The 20,343-nt window shown below is 32.1% G+C and overlaps 1 protein-coding gene and 1 long non-coding RNA gene across 4 annotated transcripts in view; one reads left to right on the top strand and one right to left on the bottom strand.

Moving 5' to 3' along the window:
• LOC145294135 (nesprin-1-like) overlaps positions 1 to 20,343 on the bottom strand; it is a 1,091,614-nt gene that overhangs the window by 829,773 nt on the left and 241,498 nt on the right. For all 3 annotated transcript variants that reach the window (XM_080141241.1, XM_080141242.1, XM_080141243.1), the window contains exons 13-20: positions 16,949 to 17,042; positions 13,804 to 14,009; positions 11,462 to 11,776; positions 7,442 to 7,765; positions 6,108 to 6,257; positions 4,852 to 5,019; positions 2,444 to 2,581; positions 86 to 247 (exon numbers count right to left, since the gene is read on the bottom strand). In XM_080141241.1, the coding sequence (XP_079997367.1) occupies positions 86 to 247; positions 2,444 to 2,581; positions 4,852 to 5,019; positions 6,108 to 6,257; positions 7,442 to 7,765; positions 11,462 to 11,776; positions 13,804 to 14,009; positions 16,949 to 17,042 (1,557 nt within the window). The remainder of the gene's footprint in view (positions 1 to 85; positions 248 to 2,443; positions 2,582 to 4,851; positions 5,020 to 6,107; positions 6,258 to 7,441; positions 7,766 to 11,461; positions 11,777 to 13,803; positions 14,010 to 16,948; positions 17,043 to 20,343) is intronic.
• LOC145294137 (uncharacterized) overlaps positions 1 to 20,343 on the top strand; it is a 90,731-nt gene that overhangs the window by 49,351 nt on the left and 21,037 nt on the right. The gene's annotated exons all lie outside the window — the stretch shown is intronic.

Genomic DNA, 20,343 nt, shown 5'->3' with positions numbered 1-20,343 from the left:
AAATGGCTCATACCTCATGCCATCTGATCATCAGTCAATATGTAAAATTAATGGCAAAGAAAGATTAAACAAAAATTATCTTCACCTTATGTTTCTGAAGAGCATCTTTAACATTGTCATTTTGAACAAGTTTCTGTTTATTTTGATCCAGAATTGTCTTGGCATCATCGACAGATTGAAGGAAACTCGTTTCTGCCAACTGGAATTCCAAGTGGATCTTTCGTAATGGAGACGCTGCTCTGATTTCCTTTTAAATAATAATTTAAACAAATCAAATAATTAGAATAATAATAATTTAAACAAATCAAATGATAAAATGATAATGAAATATTATAAACTTATTCGTTTATAATAACAATAATAAATTATAATAACAATAATAAATTATAATTTCATGCGTTTATATTTTCCATGCATTAGTCAAATGTAAAGAACATCATTTTTAGCCAAGATATATATATATATATATATATATATATATATATATATATATATATATATATTTCTGTGGAAATATATACCAATCCTTATTTAAGAAGCTCAATATAATTACAGAGTAATATAGTGAATAAATGACAAAAGACTATATTTCAAAGTTCATGATGTTTATCATTTTATAATTTATTCTTTTAATTCAGTTGACTTTTACAATTCTTGGCAGTATCTGTTTCGTAGCGCAAAATCAATCAATTATTATATCAATCAGTGAATCTATTATGTCCTTAACTCATCTCATTTGCGTTATGAAACAGATACTGTCAAGAATTGGAAATGTCAACTGAATTAAAGGAATAAATTATAAGATGGTCAACATGAACTTTGGAATATCGTCTTTTGTCATTTATTTACTATATATATATATATATATATATATATATATATATAATATTAAATGAAAGATCAGGAATAAAAGTTATATATAACTTTATTATATCATCAGAATAACAAGGAAAAGTTAAAGGGAAATTTAAGAAAACCTCTTTAGGCCATGGCGGTTTGAAACTAAATGCTTCTCATCATTTTTTTTGTTACTCTTAATAATGTTGAGCTTTTCTTATAAGTTTTTGCTTTGTAAAATATTTACTCTTTGAGGACATAATTATTTTATTTTATACATATATATATATATATGCGTGTGTGTGTGAGAAGAATTTTGTAGTTTGCTTGAAGCATTGTGCATAATGTCAAAGAGCTGTGTTTGAGGACTATGACAATGTAGTTTGTGGGAACTGTCTATGTAATAAAGAATGGCAATATGGAAGGAATTTAATATTCTCTTAAATACTTCATTAGAAAGACTAAAAATATTCTTGCAAATTCATTATTTTACTATTATCTGTTTATTCTTAGAATATTGAACGGACATTTTTAACTTGATTCGATAATTTGTTATATTATTAAAAAAATAATTTTTTACATTAAAAAATTTTTTTACATTATTAAAAAAAAATTCGTTACATTATTAAAAAAAATTGTTACATTAAAAAAATAATTATTAAAAAATAATTTGTTACATCATTAAAAATAATTTGTTACATCATTAAAAAATAATTTGTTACATCATTAAAAAATAATTTGTTACATCATTAAAAAATAATTTGTTACATTATTAAAAAATAATTGTTACATTATTTAAAAAAATAATTTGTTACATTATTAAAAAAATAATTGGTTGGCAAATTTACAGGACTTGTTGCACTTTGATATTTTTTGTCAATAAATTTGATTTAATTATTTTTAAAAATCTTTCTTAATACAATACAAGGAAATAAAAAAAAACAATACTATGCTCTGTACGTAGAAAGCCCATAAATTATTTGGATTTCAATTCAATTTCTATTCATTATTTCGCTTTAGTAAAATAGTTAACACTAAGGAATCGAATCTTTTCCTTATAATCGAGATCTTTTAAATCCCCCCCTCCGTTTTGTTTGTATGTCTTTTCATTTTAATAATGTTACTATCTGCCATTGCGATAATTCTTTGCTTGTATTATTCAAACTGCTGTTTAGTGTTAGTTTCATAACATTTCGGCCCATATAACCTTCGACTTTCTTCGCATGTACACATAGCATAACAGATAAAAGTACAAAGTAAAATTCAGTTCTAAGTGACACTCTTCTGGAGGTTAAAGGTTCAATCTCCAGTGCAGACGATACTAAGAATACAATTGCAATTTACTTAAGACTTTTACTCAGTCATGGTTGACAGAACAAGAACATGCTATCTGCATGGATTAAATAGCGGTTCTATTCCAGGTTTCATGCAGATTCTAAAGTTCGGCAGAAAAATTCTCAAGTTCAACAATATACAGCTGAAGAAGGTCGGAGGTTACATCAACCGAAACATTGTGAAAATAACACTGAAGATGAGAACAGTAGTCCGAACGATACGAATAATCAATCCTCATCTAAAAAATTCTTTTCTTCCATTTTTTTTTTACCTTCATGTTGGCATCCACTGTACTTAACGTATTTTTGATTCGAGTGCCATCAGCATCAGGAACCATTTCTAAGAGTTGTCTCCCGGCATCTTTGAATTCTTCATACATTTTTTTCTCAGTGGAACCATCAAAGAACGCCTATGAAAAGAAAAAAATGTAAAAAGAAAAATTTTTGTTAAAATTTTTCAGATGAAAAATTGTACTTTACATTATTTAGTCGGATGAGTAATCTTGTCATGATTGTCATGGTTACACAGCTACAAGAATGAAATCAACAAAGTTAAAAATAATTTAGGTAAAACATTTATTAATAGAGAAAGATTTACCGAGAAATAATTAGTTAAAATCTATATCATAAAACAGTGTTTTTTGTCTGTCTGTAATTTATAGGCTCCAAAATTGCTCTACAAAATTGTACTAAATTTGCATAAAGCATCTTTTATGCAATATTCGTAAATAAAACTTTTTAAATCATAGTCGCTCTTGAGTTTTCTTCTGGCAATCGTCGCTTTTGAGTCCTGTTTTCGACTGCTATCACTCTTGTATTTTTTTCTGATTATTGTGGCGTTAGAATTCTTGAGAAATCAATTATTTTTACTAAAAAGTTTTCGTTTACTTTCAACAACTTTGTAACTCTTGCTTCCCTTATTTCGTTGTTTAGTTTTCACATTTCATTACTAATGTTTCTGACAAAGGAGAAAAAATTGCTGTTTTCTGGGTCGGAATCTACCCATTTAACATTTGTTGTTACAAGTTTTTGACCTTGAAGGTTCTTTTTTTTTTTTTTAGCTTTTTACATCACGTGACTTCATGTTTTGTCTGGAGCGGTCTACATAAAAATGGTCTATAATTTTATTTTTTTATAATTTTATTGCAATTTTTGAAATTACTTTTTAAAATTTCAAATATTCAATTTTATTTTTTTAAAGAATTGTTTTTATGTCATCACCCCCCCCCCCACGAAGTCATAGTATCTATGGCAAATAAGCTACACAGACACGTCCATGTTTCATTGCTGCAGGATATCCACATGTAGCCTGATGATTTCATGTAAGAATGAAACATGGCCACCTCTGCATAACTTACTGGCTATAATTGTGTTTCCATACTACTACTAAGCTCTACTCACATGTTGAGCACTGTTGAAGTAAATACTGAAAACATATACACAATATATCACTTTATGTGTGCATATTTGAACCCTCTATTTGAGAGGCATTCCAAAAGTAATGCCTCCTATTTTTATTCCGCCCAAATGGATCAGAGCGGATTGCAAATGCCATTGGTATGATGACTGAAAACTATACATTCATGACCTGAAAGTTTCATCTCTTTTGCGAATATTAACAGTGGGGGACTAAGAAAGCAACCCTGTTATGTCATGAACATGCGTCAGAAGCAGAGATGTATCATTGAATTCCTGGCAAAAGTGCATTAAGAATGATGGTGACTATGTAGAAAAATAAATTCTGGAGCACAAAAGGTGGCTCTTTTTAATGATACCACTTTAAGTTTTTAAGTTTAAAAAATAGGAGGCTTTACATCCCTCATGTACATGTGTGTATTATTTTTAATTTCAGTCATACAACAATGTAAAATAACATGTTTTATGTTGAAAAGGCAGCTTCAATGTAGGATGCATTCAATGTATGGAGGCATTCAATGTATGGATGCATTCACGAAAAATCTATATATCAATAAAGTAGTATCTTTAACGTATGTACGTGTGTCACGGTTTCCAGATTATAAATTATTTGATCGGGAGATCCTATTTATTAAAAAAGATAAGTGATAGCATACAATGAACATTAAATTAGTTTATAGATTCGCTAATTTAATGTTCGTAGTATATTATCATCTATCCTCTTTTTTAATAAATAGGATCTCCTGATCACCAAAGATGCAATAAAAAAAAAAAAAATGATGTCGCTTTTGGGCCGTACGTGAAATTAAAATATACCTTCTTAGTCTTCTGGCTAAGATCCAGAGGTAGTATCTATTCTAAAGATGATATGACATTGTGGGGTTCTCTTCACACCAGGCGTCTATACAATGGAAATATGCTACAGACTCCTTGAAGGATATTGGAGATAAACCATAATAACCAGGTATATTCTGACATTACATTAACCAGATTACTTAGGTAAATACTTTTACAGTTTTAACAAAAGGGCTACAATAATATCGCGGGGTTTCCATTCACGCTGAATGTTCACTGAATGCCCAGCAGCAATAAATTACATATGAAAGATGTGGAATGTCCACAGGTCCCACTAGTATGCATAATTAGTCATCATTTAAAAAACCCCACGAAATTTAAACGACCTACGGCTGAAATAATACGATAAACTAAAAAAAAAAGATGAAAAAAAGGCTGAGCATGTGCAAAATATGTCTATGAAACAAACCTCATGTTTTCTCAAGAGACTGGGCGGGTCATCATCGGAATCATTTAGAACGCTTTTTGCTTGGTCCATCCAATCATCTAAGAGTTGAAATTTTTGACAATAAACTTGCCACAAAAACAACATCTGTTCCAAGTGCTCTTCGCATTTTGTGGCTGCCTCAGTGACGTACTGTGAAAAACGAGAAGTTCAATACAATTATAAGATAATCACATGGCGCAACGGATAAAGTTGTTAAGTGTAATCAGTTATTAATGAGTGTTCGAGATTTTGGCCAAGATCAAAGTGTAGTATCTGATCTAAAACTATATTTCATCTGTTCTGTCAATAAAGGAGAAAGTGTTCTAGACTAATGAAATTTTAATTTTTGCTCCAAACCAGATTGACCCTTTTACAGCAGAATGATGATGTAAAACTCGTTTGGGACATGCGCATACAAACCGATTTTGAACATTACAAACTTGACTTAATTTTCCTAAACAAAAGCGAGAGAACTTTCTCAATTATTGATAGCAAAGTTCAAGGGAAAGAACACGAAAAAAAAAAGATCTAAAATGGAAATTAGACCATGGAAATGTAAAGAAGTCAAGATTATTCCCTTTGTAATTGGAACGCTTAGGACCATAATGAAAAGCCACCATAAATGGCTTAATCAGATTGAGGAGACAATTTCTTTTCTAGTTCTGCAAAAGGCTTGTCTGTTAGCAAAAGTGAAAGGTTGAATGTCTGAAGTCAAAGGAATTGACCTGATGTTAAAAAAAAAAAGAAATAAAAAGTCAACTGAACTAACAGTTGGAATTATTATGAAATTAATAAATTGAAAACTAATCGAGCACGTAGAGTCGCCTTCCACGAGTGAAAAATTTACTTTTACCATGACTAATGTTTGCGCAAAATTTCAAAATAATTCAAGTGGTTATTTAGAAAATTGCAAACAAACAGACAGATGAACGAACAGGAGTGAATTATTAGATCCAATCCCTCCTTTCTGAGGGGATCAATTACAAAATTATACAAATTAAAAAATAAAAATTGTAATATGAGATTCAAATCCGGGAACGAGCGTACACAGGAGTTCTTCGTTCATCTCCAACGATGGAACTGTCTGCTGCACATCTTATAAATACGGTTTCTGTGATTGTTGATGGATTTGAGAATGGACTCAAGCTTATTTTTGTAAATTTTTAATTAAACAAAGATACATTGAACATTACAAGGGAGGTTTTTGTTACGTGGTGAAGGGGTCAAAGGGCTCTTACCTGGAATCGTTCATTAGTAATTTGTAGCAATTGTTCAGGTGGAGTGAAATCAACATTTTTTAATTTAGGTTTATGAGTTTCTATTTTCTGTAGAATTTTTCCTTTATTTTCCAAAACCGACTTTTGACTTTGAGTTTGGGAGAAATGTTCCTGTAAAAAAGAAAAAGACAATTCTTTGAAAAAACACAAAAATGGTAAGAGAAAAAAGTTGAACAGTTCTTTAGATTAAAGAAATGGCAATAAAAGTATAAAAAAAATTTTTGTTCAAAAACTATATTTGGATTTGCAAAAGGATATATATATATATATATATATATATATATACAATATTTATTATGATATATTCAGCTCTCACATCTACATTCGAGCACTTTATTGGATTTTCTCATCACCCCTGGACACATTATATATATATATATATATATATATATATATAAATTAATTTGAAAATTACATCGTCAAGATTGCTTTAAGGTATTCCCTGTGTGTTGTATCAGTTTCATCACTTGTTTCAGTTTTTTTTATATTATTACAGTTCAAGCAACGTTTAGTCTGGTCAGTACTAAATGGTGATCATTTGAGAATGTTCATGTATTTTATGTGATGTGACAAAATTCATGACGAAAGGGACTTAAATGATGAGTTTCTACAGCGTGTAAGGACCGGTTACAGGCAAATAAGAAAAAACAAAATGATGGCCGGCTTGATTATATGCTAGTGGCTTTTACAAAATAATGTGAAATCTTTTTACTCATATGCAAATGAGATGGTGCTGGCTGAGATAAAAAGTCTATTTTCAAAGGAGGGAGGGTGATTTTCAGAGTCATGAGATTGAACCATAGCAAGTGTGCATAGAATACTGAGGTATTTCGAGTTTAAGCAAAAAAACAAATCCATATATGGGAGAATTCTGTGCTTATTTCCAGATACTTTCCAGCCATCGTGCACAAACACCCTTACAACCATTATCTCTCAAAACTGAACAAAGATCTCACTGCCATCACTCCAGAAATAGAAACACCTGGAGTGAATGTGGTATTGTGGTGATTGAGATATTTCTAGTTAAAAGCAGTATAGTCAGTTTTAAGTATTTGAGACAAAGGATGACCAACGACACCTATTAACCCCACATTTTTGATTGGTCTTGTGTCTAATTTGTTCAATTTTTCATATTTTGTGCAAATAAATATTTCAACCAGATTTCAATATATTACATCACTAAATGATGCTTTTCGACTTTTGAGCTTAAAATTAAGAAGAATGAAGCTTTGAAGACTGGCTATTGCGGGAGAGGTTCTATTTTCTAGACGGTTTAGGAAGGAAGAAACACTGACCTTATGAGCTTCCAGCCAATTTTCCACTTTATTAAAATCGCCATCAATATGGTGCTTCCCAAGTAGTTCTTCTCCGTCATCCATCCAAGAATTAACGGAAGTCAATCCATGTTCGAATGATTCCAAGTTTGGCAAAACAATTTTGGCATACTTTAACTTCTCCGTGATGGATTTGCGGTTTACCTTGAATGATTCAGTGTAATTCCGCAGAGTTTCCAACACTTTGTCGACAGTTTCTTTTGGGCTATTTTTGACCAAAGTTTGACTCGTCCGGGTCGTACTTTTCAATTTAGCTTCAATCTCACTCACTTCTTGATTGCATATCTGAAAGGAGATTAAAATGGATGTACAAAGTATATAACAGTTCAGTAAAACATTAACAGCAAGAATTTTTGTCTCTTGCTATCTTTATAAAAAAATAAAAAGCAAACAAACAAGCAGAACTTCCATGAACAAAAGTTTCTTTCCTAGAGTGTCCTATCTGTGGCATAAAATACTACAAAGCTGCTTCCATCCAAATATTTCGCTTTCTAAATAAAATAACTTTTCCTTTCAGTAAGTGTATTATAACCAATTTTTAGTTATTACACAAAGTTTCAACAATAATAAAACATTTAGATATCTTGGGTTAAAATAGGATTTTAAAGGTTAAATTTAGTTATTGTTTCGTTTAGACATTAACCTATGAATTGAATCAAACTGTTATAGTTTTATAATCAATTTCATTAAGATAATATAGGAGAATCAATTTCTAAATCAAATAACTTTTTTTCTTTCAATTTGTGTATTTTAACCCATTTTAGTCATTGTATCAAATTTCAACCCAATAGTAAAAAAATATAAGATATCCTGCAACTTAACTGGTTAATTTAAACTACATCTGACGAAACCATTAATTTTTACAAACTCGTTGTAGTCTTTTAATTATTTTGTTGGTATAATTTGGAAGAAATTCAAGCATAAAAACGTTTAGCCTTTACTATTTATAATCATGAAAGTTCCAAATTGTTCAGATACCGTAACAGCTAATGTAGGTGTGTACTGACATTGGTAAGTCATTATCAAGGTAGGTAATGATAATATTAATATAAAAAAACTACTGAGACCTGTGGAAATTCCATGGTTAATTAAAGAAAATGTTTTAATTTCTTTCTTTTTTTTTTTAGTTAATTACGAACAGGAAGAACCAGGAATTGAATGAGAAATCCTACCCTACGTCCTCTTACCTTTAGCACCATTTTTTTTTCAGTTTTTTTTTTATTATTTTTTTATTATTTTTTAATTATTTTTTATTATTATTTGAGTTATCTTTTTTATTTCAGTTATTTTTTTAATTTTTTTTATTATTATTTGAGTTATCTTTTTTATTTCAGTTATTTTTTTATTATTTTTTATTATTATTTGAGTTATCTTTTTTTATTTCAGTTATTTTTTTATTATTTTTTATTATTATTTGAGTTATCTTTTTTATTTCAGTTATTTTTTTATTATTATTTGAGTTATCTTTTTTTATTTCAGTTATTTTTTTATTATTTTTTATTATTATTTGAGTTATCTTTTTTATTTCAGTTATTTTTTTATTATTATTTGAGTTATCTTTTTTTATTTCAGTTATATTTTTATTATTTTTTATTATTATTTGAGTTATCTTTTTTATTTCAGTTATTTTTTTATTATTTCAGTTATTATTATTTCACTTATTATTTTTTTTATTTCAGTTATTTTTTTTATTATTTTTTTATTATTTTTATTATTATTTGAGTTATCATTTTTTTATTTCAGTTATTTTATTTTTTTTATTATTTCAGTTATTATTTCAGTTATTTTTTATTTGTTATTATTATTATTATTATTTCAGTTATTATTATTTTTTCAGTTATTATCATTATTATTATTATTATTATTATTTCAGTTATTATTATTATTATTATTATTATTTCAGTTATTATTATTATTATTATTATTTCAGTTATTACTATTATTATTATTTCAGTCATTATTATTATTATTATTTCAGTCATTATTATTATTATTATTTCAGTTATTATTATTATTATTATTATTTCAGTTATTATTATTTTTTATTATTTCAGTTATTATTATTTTTTATTATTATTTCAGTTATTATTTTTTAAAATTATTATTTCAGTTATTATTTTTTAAAATTATTATTTCAGTTATTATTTTTTAAAATTATTATTTCAGTTATTATTTTTTAAAATTATTATTTCAGTTATTATTTTTTAAAATTATTATTTCAGTTATTATTTTTTAAAATTATTATTTCAGTTATTATTATTATTTTTTATTATTTCAGTTATTTTTTTTATTATTATTATTATTTCAGTTATTATTTTATTATTATTTTAGTTATTATTAATATTTTTTTTTATTATTTCAGTTGTCACATTTTGTGTCTGGCTGCTGTTATTACCGATTTTATGCTGATAGGCGGATCATAACAAATGACCATAGTCTATCAGCATCTTTTTTTTTTTTCAGGTTCCCAATACTTTCTGTAAGATTCCGGTGTTTCCCAAAAAGGCTTTTGAAATCCTATAGATCCCAATTTTCTCGACCCACTTGTCAAATCGTTTTATAACACCCTCCAGGACTCCCATTACAACAACTTCAACTTTTTAAATTTCCTTTTCAAGTTTTGGTACTTTTCAAACTTCTTTTTCCTCCACATTCACATCAGCTGATAATGTCTTGCGTCCCTTTTTTTCTAACAACATTAAATCTGGTCTCCTTGCTTCAACTTCTCACATTGGATTTTCATATTCCATAATTTTACATTATCACTCTCCACCCTAACAACTTCTCGAACATTTTTCAATACATATTACCCCTACTTCCTTTCTGACATATATATATATATATATATATCCACACGGGATATTATTTACTCATTAGGAGTGGTCACACAAGCCATCTTTGAGAACAACTTGTGGTGTTCTCTGGAGTCTGAGTGACAGCAAGTCTCCCTAGATTTCCAGTACTTTTCACCTCTTTTGATAACCTTTGCAGATGAATTTGTGTCATCGCAACAGCCGCTTACCATTGATTTCTCATTGGCAGTCCTCTTTGCACTTATTCAACGGAGGTCTGGCTCATGTTTTATCTCCTCGATCTTTCCATCCTCCTTGACCTTATTTGGTGTGGCACTAGTTTATGGTGATGCACACACAAAAAAATAAAAAGAAAATGGGGGAGCTGGGAGGCAGGGCGCGGGGAGGGGGTCAAATATACAACTTCAGTTTTCATAATTCCATGAGATGTCCCCCTGTGTTTTACATCTCTATTAATTTTGTATGTCCAGTTTGTGCCTGTAGCTCATGTGTGTTAGTTTCTGCATTCAAGGATTTTCCTTAATATTTCAACTATTTTCATTATTGTTATCCATTGTATCTTATCAGGCATCCCTCTGATTCCAATCTCTCCCATTCTGTTTTCAAAATTATTCAGTATTATCCCTAGCACTCTTACTATTATTGATGTTATCTTGACTTTTTCATCTTCCAGATTCCTTTAAGATCTTTCGACAGTTCCATGGATTTGCTTCTTTGTCTCCTTGATATTCACTCTGTGGTCTGCTGGAACGGCAACATCTACAATTTGCTAGAACTTTTCCTTCTTGTAAACAATTGTGACATCTGGTTTTCTCGCTTGGACGGGTTTATCTGTTTGTATATCCGTGTCCTATAGGATTTTGTGACTTTCATTTTCAAGCCCTACTGCTGCCGGTTCGTGCTTGTACCATTTGTCTGTGTGTTCAAAATGCAGGTTTTCATATAATTCCCAGTGCACTGTCTTTCCCACTTGATTGTGTCTATTTTTATATTCTTTTGGGCTAGTTTGCTGCATTCACTTATGATGTGGTTTATTGTTTCATCTATTTTATACATTTCATATTATGTCTGTCAATGAGGTAATAAAAACTAGACGGATAACATATGAAACCATGTGGAGAAAATATATCTTCAACTAAATTACACAAGTAAGCTCTACTTTACTTACGTCAAGTTCACTGACATAATCTTTTAAATTTTGTTGCGTGCAAGGCACCGTTTTGGTCAACTGGCTGTTGACGTTTGTCAGCCACACCGCGATTTCTGTGACACCATCATTGTAAGCTTGACTGACTTCTCCTTTCATCTGATCTTCAAAATTTTTGTATTTGGATTTCAAGTCTTTAAACTTGTGGTTGATGCGTTCTTTCTCAAGATTCATCTGGGCAATCGTCATCGGCTCACAGACCTCAGCCAGGTAGAAACAAGCTTCATTATATGATTTTAATCTGTCTTCCCATTCAGGCAAATCCTGAAAGAATTCCTTAAAAAAAAAAATAGAAAAGTTTAGATAGATTTAAAAACTAATAACAGATGTCGACTACAAGTCAAAGAAAGTAAACATATAATATAGCAACAAATAAAAAAAGACATCTGTAGCAAAACAGATGCAACATACTAACTGGAACATTTGTCCCACGTTTATAAGATATGTTACAAAACATCTTTATATAAAACAAACTACATCTGGAATATTTTATATATATATATATATATATATATATATATATATATATATATATATAATACTAGCAGTGATACTCGACGTTGCCCGGGATTTAATGATCAACAAATGTTTCCACTCTCATATTTTTATTGTCATTGAAATCGATGAAATCACCAATTTTTCAATCAAATCAATTGCCTGCTTTAGTTGGGGACTCAACATGGTGCACCGGGGGGGGGAAGCTGCATATATCTCTCCGCAGTGACAGTCCACAATACATTGTAGTCTACATTACACTGTAGAGAACTTACTGTTGATTTTATAAAATCATGTTTATATATAATGGCTTGAATTTAAGTTTAAAATGCAAAAGTCAAGTATCATGGTGAAATTGTGTTTTAAACAGAACCATTCATTTCAAACGCGCCCCTGCCATATCAAAGAACCTACTGATGATTTTATATATCGAGTCTTAGCATGGGGAGAGGAAGGTGTTCTGTAACTATTCTATACTTTCACCTAACAACGCAAACCTTGAATTTAACTAAAAAATACTATTAAAAAATAGCACGGTATCTTCTCTGCATAAGCACCACAATTCAAAATCAGTTTCCTTGGAATTTTTATTAAAATAAAAACATGCAAAATAGCGCAAGGGACATAATTTCTTTCATGTTACAATATCAACATTTTAATCGAAACAAAAAATACTGTTGGTTAGGATGTAATTACATACGTTATGATTTATTTAGCGCCACACGAGAGTAAAGCAAGACACTGGATTGGTTCTTAATGTGAAATAAATCTAATTCCCATAAAAAGGGACCTTCTGAATTTGGGGACAGTTTTTATAAGAATTTCTTCTCTAGTGACCAGAGATAAAACAGATAAAATGTACAATCAAGGTGATTATATCATTGGTCATATTTTTACATATTTACTCTATAGAAAATACCGCCACATTGGAATTTTATTTAAACAAAAAATCAGAAAAGGAATCCACTGTCAGTAATTTACAGATAGGATTGTTAATGATACAAAAACCTTCCTTCCGAACAATGTCATGAATAGGGTCTTGCTAGCATACATTTATACCTATATAATGTACACAAAGATAGGGTACTCCATTTTATATACACAAAAATAAGATTTTCCTTTGTTATCCACAAAGACAAGGTACTCTTTTCTCGTACATGGTACTTCTGTCATATGTGCAGATGAAGATGGGATACTCCTGTTTTAGACACACATATATGTATACAGATGAAGAGGAGATACTCCTGTCTCAACTATACAGATGATATTATAGATCTTTCATTGTATTTTTCACACAGAAGAGATGTTGCTAGCCTCTCTACTGTATCATTATGTTCATTGCTTGACTGACCCCCTCCCTCACCTGTAGAAAATTTACAGCAAAAACTCATCTAGATACAACCACAGCAAAGAAACTTTCCTTATCTCTCTCTCTATATTAAAAACCAAACGGAACTTCCATGAACAAAGTGTCTTACATACAACTTCCAAGTTGAACAAGAAACTAGGAATCTGCTTCCCTGGCGACTACAACCTGGTCGACTTCAAGTCTAATGTAAACAGATACTTGCTGAGCTGTCCTCTTAGAAAATGAATCTCCCTTAAGTGACATTCTTATATCATCCATCATTTCCAATCCACTAAGAATATTTTTAACCTTTGCCCTCGAGTGACCCATTAGTAAAAGAATATTTTTTAAACAATTTATAAAATAATTTATAAAATTAAAAATCGATGTTCAAAAATCTAAACTAAAAAAAAAAAAAAAATGGAGATAAAGTAGTTTGTTCTTCATCTTTTTTGCTCACCTGTTTTTCTGATGATGATTCTTGCATAACTTTTTCTGCCGACAAAAGCCACATCTGAAGATGCTGCTTAATGGAATCATGTTCTTTCCAGCATTCGAGTGAATCCTCCAGAGTCTTCCCACTGTCTTCGATGTTCTTGAAAAGTCTGGTCCAAGTAACCTCAGTATTTTCTAAAAACTCTTTTACGCCATCAACATTTTTCTTTCCTGTTTTTACAAATGATATAAACACAATTAATGATACAAATGATATAAACACAATTAATGATACAAATGATATAAACACAATTAACGATACAAATGATATAAACACAATTAACGATACAAATGATATAAACACAATTAACGATACAAATGATATAAACACAATTAACGATACAAATGATATAAACACAATTAACGATACATAACTACATTGTGCAGAATATTATATTTATTTGATGCCAGTGTTTTGACGATAATTATCTATACTAGTGAGACCTGTGGAAATTCCACTGCAGCATCTTTCATATTTAATATATTGCTGCTGGGCATTCTGTGGACGTTCAGCGTGAATGGAGACCCCGCGATATTATTGTAGTCCTTTTGTTAAAACTGTAAAAGTATGTATTTAAGTAATCTGGTTAACGTAGTGTTAGAATATGTCCGGTTATTATGGCTTATCTCGAATATCTTTATAGGAGTTTGCGACATATTTCGACTGTATGGACATCCAGCACATACGGAAACCCCACAATATCATCAGAACAGATACTACCCTTGGATCTTAGCCAAAAAACCAAGAAGGTATATTTTACTTTCATATACTTTTGACTAAATATGCAGCAATAACATAATTTTGCAGACTTGTTTGTTGCAATACGAAACAATATTGTAATGGCTACGTTTTGAAAAGTAATAAATGACCAACTATTTTACTTTTAAGATTGCGAATTAAAGGAAGAATAAAGAGGTTCAACACAAGAAGCCAGCACACTTGACTAAGTGCACAAACTTACAAAAATTCTTTAGTCCTGTTGGCATTCCCCGGTTGGGGCGTCTCAGTCTGTTAGCAATAATCCCTTCTCGGGAATCAAAAAGAGAATAAAATTTAAGATATGACTTATGGAAAAATGTTATTCGATTTTTATATTTCGACTTTTGTAAATTTATTGAAATTTTGGAAACAACAACCCACAAATCAAATAAACACGAAAATTTTTTTTTTTTTTTTAATTACATTTTCACCCCAAACAAGGCACATTGCTACTTTGGTGTAGGGGGCTACTATCAGGGGAAACATCTACTGGGGTACTATGTAGGGATTAGGGCAGCGAGATGTTGGTTCACGTTGCACTTGAACTTATGCATGTCAGTACAATTGGGGAAGCAGTGACCTGGAATGGAATTCCAAAGTCTAGCAGTTCTGGGGAAGAAACTACTGGAGTAGAAAGATCTTTTACATCTAGGGATCTCTACAGTGTGGGGGTGGGATTTTGCAGCTAGTCGGGTCTGTCGAGGGTGTTCACGTCGTGGGGGCACAAGTGCTTGCAGTTCTTCAGAGCATTCACCATTATAATACTTGTAGAACAGGCAGAGGGATGCAACGTTTCGACGATGGGACAGAGGCTGAAGCTTAGATGCCAGTTTAGGGCCTATCAGATTTGCGACTCTCTTTTGAACCCTGTCAAGGAGAGACTAGTAGCCGATGTACCAGCCCAAATATGACAGCAATACTCCATACATGGGTGAATAGTGGCCTTATAGAGGTACAGGATACTTTCGGGTGTTAGAAGTTTTCTAGCACGGTAGAGAGAGCCCACCTTCCTCGCAGCGGCCCTGGCAATGCCCTCGATGTAATTGTTCCAGCTCATGTTTCCTGTGAACATTAGGCCAAGGAGCTTGAGAGACGTACTCTCAGATAAAGAGTCGTTGGCCATTGCTATAGGTGGTAGAGAAGGTTTCTTGTAATTATTGAATGAAACCAGTTTTGTCTTGGCGGCATTGAACGTGACCATCCATTTTTGTCCATATTCCACTACTGATTGGAGGTCATCCTCTAGTGTTTCTGCCATTACTTTAGATATATGTTCATTTGTTTTCCTGTCGTGCCTGCTATAGAGTGTGGTGTCATCAGCATATATCCCCATCTCAGAGGCAATTTTGTTGGGGAGGTCATTTATGAATATCAGGAACAGCAGAGGTCCAAGGATAGATCCCTGGGGCACTCCCGCATTTATATCATATTGTTTAGATGTACGACCGTCGAGGACAACCTGGATTTTTCTCTTATCTAAGAAGGATTTAATTATGTTAAGAATTCTACCAGTGATACCGTAAGATCTAATCTTCCTGAGGAGACCCTCATGCCATACCCTGTCAAAAGCCTTAGATATATCTAGAGCTACCGCTCTGCCCTCTCCCGCTTTGTCCAGTGAATGGTATATGCGTTCAGAGATTACAGTGAGGATGTCTGCCGTGGAACGGGCTTGTCTAAATCCATATTGTTGGTCGGTCAGAAGTTTAGCATCTGTAAGGTGCTGGACTAGAGCATGGTTAATTAAGGTCTCAAATATTTTGGCAAAAAGTGGGAGGAGGCTAATAGGGCGATAATTTAATGGGTCAGTTCTTTCGCCAGAATTCTTGAATACTGGTACCACAGAAGCAGTTTTCCAACAGCCCGGAAAGCAAGATTCACTTTTTTAATAGCACAGCTGGGATGAGGTCGGGTCCACATGCTTTTGAAGTGTCAAGGTTTTTTATGATAGCATGCACCTGAGCAGGGGTGATTATCAGATCGTCTAGTGTGGCGTCTGTCCGCATAGGAAATTGAGGTAGGGGGTGGTTTAGAGGGTCCAGTGTGGAGTTTGAGGCAAACCGACTGGCAAGCATGTTAGCCTTCTCGGTTGCTGAGCAAAGAACCTCGTATTAGCAAATATTTACAGATTTAATTCAGCCAAATATTTTAAGACTGAAAAGTGAATAATAATTTTTTAAAAAATTGTCAATCTCAAAATAACGCGGAACATACAAAACAGTAAAAAAAAAAAAAAAAAAAAAAAAAAAAAAAAACGCTTCAAAACAATCGCCATCATGTAAGGGAAATAACTCCTACACAACTAAAAATGAAAAATGGAAACCAGAAACTTTGAATTCCAAATACTTACCAACTTCGGTTTTGAGGTAGGCTTCAGCTGAACTCTTGATTGCTGCAAATGATGTCTCGTATTCTTTCTGAATATCACCGTCAATTACAAAACTCTAAGAAATAAAATCATTCAAGAGATAAAAATTATAATCAGCAGAGAAAACAGCCAGTATGTGGTTATATTTTATATGTGTAAGTGAATATGTGCAGAGTTATGTTAGAATGTGTGTGTGTGTGTGTTTATCATATATAAAAAATATACTTATTTTTTTATACTACTGCTATTGAGATCCGGTGAAACAATACTGAAAGAAAAAATATATTATCTTATATTTTTTCCCCATAATTAAGTTCTATCGGTTACCAGTATCGTAAATTTGTAAACAAATTTAAAAATTCATTTAAACGATATAATTTCCTCCAATCCTGTAATGAGTGTTTTTATTGTGTAATTTATTGACGGATTATATGTATTAATTATTATAGGTGATGTTTCCTACGGTGTGAGAGAGTTAACCTCTGTCTAAAATTAAATTATGTTCTTTTAATAGAAGTTTACTTATTGATGACGATACATTATAAAAACCGCCATGCTGTTTAATTGTGCTTGAATTTGTAATAAGCGCTGATTCAAGAAGTCTCCATAGTGGTTTATTTTTAAATAAATTGAACTAATTTTGGCTGATTAGCAGTCAAAAGTATGATTATGCTGCAACGACTGAGAGAATAATGTATTTAGAAAATTGCTATTTCTTATATCTCTTATGTTCATTGAGCCTTTTCTCTAATTTGCACTGGGTTTCATCAATGTATATATGATGACAATTTTGGAAAGGAACAATGTATATGCCTGCATTGGAAATTGGTTTGTTTTGGAGAGGTTTTGTTGTTTTTAATGTTTGTTTTATAGTTTGTGATGTGGTTTGTATGATTGGAACTCCTAGTTTGTTTAGTGTGTTGCAAATTATTGTATTATTGGTGTGTGTAGGTAAAAGAAAGTGTCTGTTTATGAGAGAAAAGTCTGGTATATATGATTTTTGATTATCTATCCTGGAAAATAATTTTGCGACTTTTCGCTTAGCGTTCAATATGAAATATGTGGGATATTGCAAGGTTTTCAAAGTATCTGTGAGATATTTGAATTCTTTATCCAGATATTCTAGATTGCAAATTCTGAATGCACGTAGGAAGAAATCAATTATCATACCTGTTTTTATTTTGTTATTATGGTGTGAATAGAAATGTATGTAATCATTTTTATGTGTAGTTTTGCGGTGAATTTTGAAGGAAAGTTTATTATTGGATTTTATAATAAGTATGGTTAGAAAAGGTAATGAGTGATTGTTTTCTGTTTCATAGGTAAACTTAATGGAGGGTTTGACCAAATTCTAAAATTTCTAAGAAAAGGCAGGTTAATACACCACTAAGAGGGTTACCCATACGAAGACCAAAATTTTGCTTGTAGAAATTGTTATTGAATTGAAAATTTCTATAAATTGAATAAAAAAAAAAAAAAATAAGTCGTGTTAGTTATAAGTCTAATAATTTTTATAAAAGTGTTGAGAAGAAACGGTAAGTTAATGTTTGATTTTTTTTAAAAAAAGTGTTTATGGAGTAAATTTAACATCTTTTAATGGGGACATAAGTATATACTGATGTTACATTTAAGCAGTGTATAGTTTTGTTATGTATATTAATGTTTTTATCTTATTGTGTAAATCTCCAGAGTTCTTTATGTGGGAGGCGCTGATAGTGCCCAGTAGTGGAGTTAGGATGTTGGATATGGCACATGCAATTTTGTGTGTTGCACTACCGATGCCAGATATTATGGGGATATTTGGTTTGGGAGTTTTGGGGAGGCCATATAATGACGGAATATTGGGGCGGTATTCAATGTATGATGTCCAATTTTTTTTTTTTTTTTTTTTTACAGTGGTCACCACTTATCAAGGCCCGGAAGCCACTCAGGGATAAGGGTTATCACAAGTACATTACGTTAGTGTGAAGATTTGATGAAGTGTTTACTTTAGGGGGCTGTTCATAAGGAATTTGTTAACATTGGACTTGAACACATCCAAGTTGTAGTCAGGTGGGAAGCAGACAGACGGAACAGAGTTCCACAAGCGTGCAGAAGATGCTTTGTTCATGGAATCCGCATTTTGATTTAGGCACAGATATAGAGTGGGGGAAATTTTTCACAGTGGATTCTGCTAGACGGGTGTTTTTTGTGAAAGATTGGCGAGGGGGGGACCAAAGATTGGAGTTCAGACGAGCACCTACCATGGAAATAATGATAAAACAAGGATAGGCTCGCAACGTCTCTTCTGTGGGAGAGAGGTTGCAGGGTAGAGGAAAGGGCATCCCCCACTAAGCCACGAAGTCTATTTTGTACTCTGTCAAGGCAGGATAGGCTGTTTTTAGCAGCTCCTGCCCAGATATGGCAGCAGTATTCCATCCTTGGACGTACTTGGCTTTTATATAGATAGAGAATTGCATCAGTAGTGAGATATCTTCTGGAGCGATAGAAGGATCCCACCATCTTTCCAGCGACCTTGGCAACAGACTTGATGTACGTGTTCCATTTCAGATCAGGAGTAAAGGTCAAACCCAGAAGCTTGTCAAAACATGGGGGCTCTCCCAGACGAGAGCCATCCATCCCAACTGATGCCAGATGGGGATCAGAGCGTTGATGATGTAAGGATAGGAGTTTGGTTTAGATGCATTAAAGCCACGTCTTCCCCCACTGAACCACGCGCTCGAGATCAGAGGAGAGAGAATCAGAGCGAACTTTGTCATTTACAGCCTTTGATGTGTTGCCGTAGATGGTCGTGTCATCAGCATAGATGTCAACGAATGATTTAAGTATGTGTTTAGGGAGATCATTGATGTAGATCAGGAAGAGAGTTGGGCCCAGGATTGACCCCTGAGGGACTCCAGCATTAATACTGCAGGCCTCTGATTTTTGTCCATCGACCACTACTCTTATGAGCCTATTGGAGAGAAATGATTTAATTATTAAGAAAACATTTCCAGTTATACCGTAGCTAGAAATCTTGTGAAGTAGACCCTTATGCCATACCTTGTCAAAGGCCTTTAATATGTCAAGAGCTTTCAGGTAATGTATCATTAGTGGTTGAGAAGGTTTCTTGTAGTTATTAAAGGAAAGAAGTTTAGTCTTAGCAGCATTGAATGTTAATATCCATTTTTGTCCCCATTCCACTACAGATTGAATGCCTTCCTCTAGGGTTTCCACCGTTGCCTTGGATACCTGTTCATTCGTTTTTCTCTCATGTCTGTTATAGAGCGTGGTGTACTCACACAATATACCAATCTCAGAGACAATTTTTTCAAGAAGGTCATTTATGAATATCAGGAATAATAAAGGTCCAAGGATAGACCCCTGTGGCACACCCG

Source organism: Euprymna scolopes, chromosome 15, assembly GCF_053919585.1.
Source record: "Euprymna scolopes isolate OS-2025 chromosome 15, ASM5391958v1, whole genome shotgun sequence".
In the NCBI taxonomy this organism is placed as follows: Eukaryota; Metazoa; Mollusca; class Cephalopoda; order Sepiida; family Sepiolidae; genus Euprymna; species Euprymna scolopes.
Note: the sequence above shows the minus strand (reverse complement) of the source record. Positions and strands in the feature narration are given on the sequence as shown.